The 4,987-nt window shown below is 43.8% G+C and overlaps 1 protein-coding gene across 1 annotated transcript in view; it reads left to right on the top strand.

The window, feature by feature from the left end:
* Positions 1-1,933: 1,933 nt before the first annotated feature.
* The window catches only part of LOC107109029 (bile acid receptor-like), an 18,324-nt gene continuing 15,270 nt past the window's right edge, over positions 1,934-4,987 (top strand). Inside the window, exons 1-2 of the mRNA XM_015409597.1 lie at positions 1,934-2,024; positions 2,765-3,127. Of these exons, the coding sequence (XP_015265083.1) occupies positions 1,934-2,024; positions 2,765-3,127 (454 nt within the window). The remainder of the gene's footprint in view (positions 2,025-2,764; positions 3,128-4,987) is intronic.

The raw sequence follows: 4,987 nt of genomic DNA on the forward strand, positions 1-4,987 counted from the left end.
TATGCTGTCATGTAATGTATTGAGCCACTGATGGAACTGGTTTAAGCCATAACTTTTTTGAGAGCCCCAAAGGAGAGCTGGGGGAGTCAGAATGACCTCTCGCGTGTGCGAGAGGTGGAATTTGCCCCTACAAATCCAAGGCCACCACCCCACCACCCCAAGGCTCAGGGAGGTAGGGGGAACATTTCGGCCCCTCTCCCCAGCGCCCGCGGCTGTTGCAGCTGCCACCGACAGCGACGGTGGCCATAACTTTTTAAAGAGCCCCTAACGAGAGCTGGGGGAGCCAGAATGACCTCTTGCATATGATGGCAACGCCGCTTGGACATCACATGTGAGATGTGGAATTTGCTCCTACCAGTCCAAGGCCACCACCCTGGGGCTCAGGGAGGTGGGGAACGTTCCCCCCCCACGGTTGCCCAACTGATGGCTGGGAGCAGGGGGCGGGCCTTACGTGCCCGCCCCCTGGGCTCCTGACTGGCGGAGCGGTACTCCGGTGCACTCCAGCAGGAACCGAGGCCTTCCCTCCCCAAACCCACCCTCCCCAGGCTCCACCCTCAAAATCTCCAGGTATTTCCCAACCTGGAGCTGGGAACCCTAACTGAGGGTCACGCAATGAAGTTAGTTGGAGGTAGATTCAGTTTGGACAATACTAAATACTTTTTCCTGCAATGTACGATTGACTTTAAAGGGCACTAGAAAGTTCATTGTGAATAATCCAAGAGCTATTTGCCATGATGGCTAAATGAGCCTCCATGAACAGGGGTAGTGTTTTTCTGAGAGCTAAAGTGCTGCAGCAGGGGCAAATGATTGCTTCCATGCCCTGTTTGTGCAGTTCCTGGAGAAGTCATCTGGCTGGTCACTGTGGGAAATAGCTCTGTTCCTATCTTGCAATGAATGGATGTAGGTCCAGGTGGCGTTTGCCACCACAGTCCTGCTGCTGACCCCTCTACTCACATTCATTTTACATACTGTGGACACGTGAAAAGGGCTAATGCTGCCCAAGTCACACTGATTTGTATATACTGAGTTGCACTTGCCTGAGTGAGACTTTTTTTTGTCTGCCTGCCTATCCTTGGCAGGACAGGCCTTAAAGTGTCTCAGATGTCTACATAATTATACTCATGGGAGTTTTCTCCCACTGAGAATATGGAACATCTTCATTTTCTCCAGGGAACGGCAGTGTTATCCTAACGGCAGTGTTATCCTAAGTGAAGGTATATTCTTCTGAGTTCATTGACTTTAGTGGATTTAGAAGGGCACAAGATTTAGATTTAGTGGATTTTGAAGGGCACAAGAGCCAGTGTGGTGTAGTGTTTAAGAGTGGCAGACTCTAATCTGAAGAACCAGGTTTGATTCCCCCCTCCTCCACATGAAGCCAGCTGGGTGACCTTGGGTCAGTCACAGTTCTCTCAGAACTCTCTCAGCCCCACCTACCTCACAGGGTATATGTTGTGGGGAATGGAAGGGAAGGTGATTGTAAGCCACTCCCAAGACTCCTTTGGGTAGTGAAGAGTGGGGTATAAAACCAACTCTTCTTCTCTGCTTTGGATGGCAATGTGGAATGCTAGGGAGGGAGGGAGGGAGGGAGGAAATCCCAGTATCCAGAACAATCCAATCAACAGTGGGAAGGAATTATTTTTAGGGCCCAGACTAATTACTGACATGAGAATTGGAGAATGTTTGAGTAAAAAGGGAAAGGTTGTTAGCTGGAATCCAATTCTTGGTAATTCCATTAAAATCAAGACCCAAAATGTGATATGTTGTAATCCCAGCAATTTTTACTGAGGGATATTACAATCTACAGACTTCTTCCTCTCCTTCCAGTTACCTTATGGAAATCCTCTTCTTTCGTGACTCTCTTGAAGTTAAAAATAATTAGCAGCTTTCCCTTTCCTCAGGTTTGCTTCTAAAAGCACAGAACACCCCAGACTGAATGAAGCAGTGGGAGCTGGAGCAGAGCATGGCAAACACCTTTGTGACAGTACCTGATGGGTACTGTCTTAGTGAGCCAATTCAGTATTATGGTGAGTGAAACAAAAGCACCTCATGGGGAAATGCTTATCCATATGTAAACAGGTGTTTCATTATTGTTAAATATTTGGAAATATACTGAAGAAGGACCCAGAAATGCCACTTCTTGTTGAGGGAGGGCAAATAATTTACCCAATAGGGAGGAGAACACACATACCAGCAAGATTCACAGCAAGATTAAAAGATACCTGCTCCTAGATAGATTCAAAATTATTCAAACAATGTATTTGAAGATTCTATGCATCTTTACTATTATCCTTAAGGATAATGAAAGATATAAATAATCCTGAGAAATGTATCATCTAAAACAACGGGGTGGTGGTGACTGCCCTCTCTCAATAAGGCTCCTGTGCCTATTATGTGGGGTTTAAAGTTAAAAAAAAAAATCCATATTTCTTATGCATACTTTTTAAATCTGTCACTTTTCTTACTGGCAAGATGGCATTTCAAGTGCCTCACAGTGCCAGAGCTATGCATTTACTGCATCTTGCAGACCCAATCCCTATGTTGCTTTTGAAAATTGGCACTAAATGTTAAACTTGCTTTAATGCTATCAATTTTTTAAAATCAAAAGCATAACACTCCAAAACTAGTATTGCCAACAGAAGCTTGTAGCTGCCCTTCTGAAAACAATTATCTGGATGTATCACAAAAATAACCTAAAATTAACGAGATGTCAAATCCCGAATTAATGTACTGTTTGTGTGTGATTTCGCCCATCAAATTAATCCAGATGTTTTACCGGAACACATCAGTTATCCATTGCAAGACCTTGACTTCCAGACCGCTCCTTATTGCCAATATTCAACCGTTCAGTTTCCTCCAGTGCTACAAACACCATCTCCCCAGTCTCAGTACAGTGCATACAACTTGGACTCTCAATACAACGATGGGCAATACATCATCAGCAACTGTGAACTCACCAAGCCCACCTGCATGGGCAGCCATAATGATGAGAGTGGATATCCTGGACAGAAAAGACCCAGGCTTAGTCACTGCTCCTTGAGAATAAAGGGACAGGAAGAGCTCTGCGTGGTATGTGGAGACAAAGCTTCAGGATATCATTATAATGCACTCACCTGTGAAGGCTGCAAAGGTAATCAAAGGAAAATAATTTTATTACTGGAAAGTAAATGCTCTATATTTCAAAAGATGGGGGGGAAATCCAGCATGACAAACATTGGCTGTTTAAATCAGGAAGACGGACCAGCTGTTTAGGGACACAGAAGCTAGGGGCTTTGACAGTGCCTCTGTGTGCCTTCTGAGTTGGCAGGCTTTGTATGTTTATCTTGGTCATGCTAGAGCTTTGGTATGTGCCTGCCCTCTAGAGGACAGGAAGGCCAAGAGAGGAAAACTTGTAGTTTAATACACAGTAAGAAAAAAGAGTAACAATGTAATCAGCAGAAGCCTCTAATTAATTGCCCCATCACCTGAGGCAATTAGGTACTTGTTTTTCCTGTGACAAACAGTTTGCAGTAAACACTTTTGGTACCAGTGAAGTTGAAGTACCAGTACATGTTAATCATTAGAATGTCTTCCAGGATAAAACTGAACTTGGCTTTAAAAAATGCTGGCTTTAAGTTAAAGAATACACTGTTAAACATGGACTAGAACTGAGGGTTGTGGTTATTCTGAATTACAAAAGCTAAAAAGACTGGAGTGTTGATCCAATGCACAATTATTCATGTGTAGATCTTCTTGAAATCCAGTGGTATTTAAGCATGCTAAATTGAGTATTGCATTATCTTCTTAAAAGTGTATTTAGATTATTTTCACTAGGACAGTTACCAATATCCAATTTTGTAGATGTTGTTAGCTTTCCTATGAGTCATACTTTAGGTACATTAATGCAATTTGTTTGTAGCCCTGTTCTCTATTCCCACTGGTTTTTTTACACTGTATATATGTAACATTTTGTCCAGGTTGCCATATAGGGTTGCCAGGTCAGGGTTGGAAAACACCTGGAGACATTTGGGGGTGGATCCAGGAGAGGGTGGGGTTTGGGGAGGGGAGGGGCCTCAGCATGGTACAATGCCACAGAGTCCACCCTTCAAAACAGCCATTTTCTCCAGGTGAGCTTATCTCTGTCAGCTGAAGATCAGTTGTAAAAGCAGGAGATCCCCAGGCCCCACCTGGAGGCTGGCAACCCTATTGCCATACAACTAGTGATGACTGTACGGTGGCTGATTAGAACAGTTCCTGCCCTCCTACCATATATAGCACCTTATATTTTTGAAACTATGATTATTGTTTTAATGTTTTTATTGCCAATGGCCTTGTAAGCCGCCCTGAGCCTGCTTCGGTGGGAAGGGTGGGGTAATCATATCAATCAATAAATACCTATACCTAATATCAGGACAAATGTCAGCATAGATAAATACAGTAAGGTGCAAAATGTGTCCAAATACAGGAACCAGACGCATTTTGGCTAAAAAGCCTTCATCAGTGGTAAAACACAAGCTGAGCGCTCCATAAGTTACATCAATATATTTCAAACTCATCATATACATAATGGACCTGATTCTTTTTACATAGTAGCTGAGCACTCTGTCTGGATTTTGAATTTTGCAGATTGGGAAATATTGGGGAATATTGCACTATTCAGATCCATGAGCATATGAATTAAAACACACTTGGATGAGTGGCCCCTGTTGCATCTTTAGAATATGTATTCATACTTACTCCACGGTTGAACATATCTGTGTGAGTAAGGTCTACACTGTATTTGATAATTGTTGTTTTTTAGGTCCATTCCTATATTGGGTTGGTCACCTCACACCTTTTTTTGGTCTTGTCTATTAAAACTATTATGGCCCCGGCCACATGGGGGGAAATGACGTGGCCAAAGTGCGGCTTTTTAGAGCTGTACCAAAAAAGACAGTGGTGGCGGGATCAGACAGATCCCCTGAGCCGCCGCGCAGTTGCTCCCCAGCACGATCAGATGCCGGGGGGGGGG

This window comes from Gekko japonicus, unplaced genomic scaffold (assembly GCF_001447785.1).
Source record: "Gekko japonicus isolate JY-2015 unplaced genomic scaffold, Gekko_japonicus_V1.1 scaffold2324, whole genome shotgun sequence".
Lineage (NCBI taxonomy): Eukaryota > Metazoa > Chordata > Lepidosauria > Squamata > Gekkonidae > Gekko > Gekko japonicus.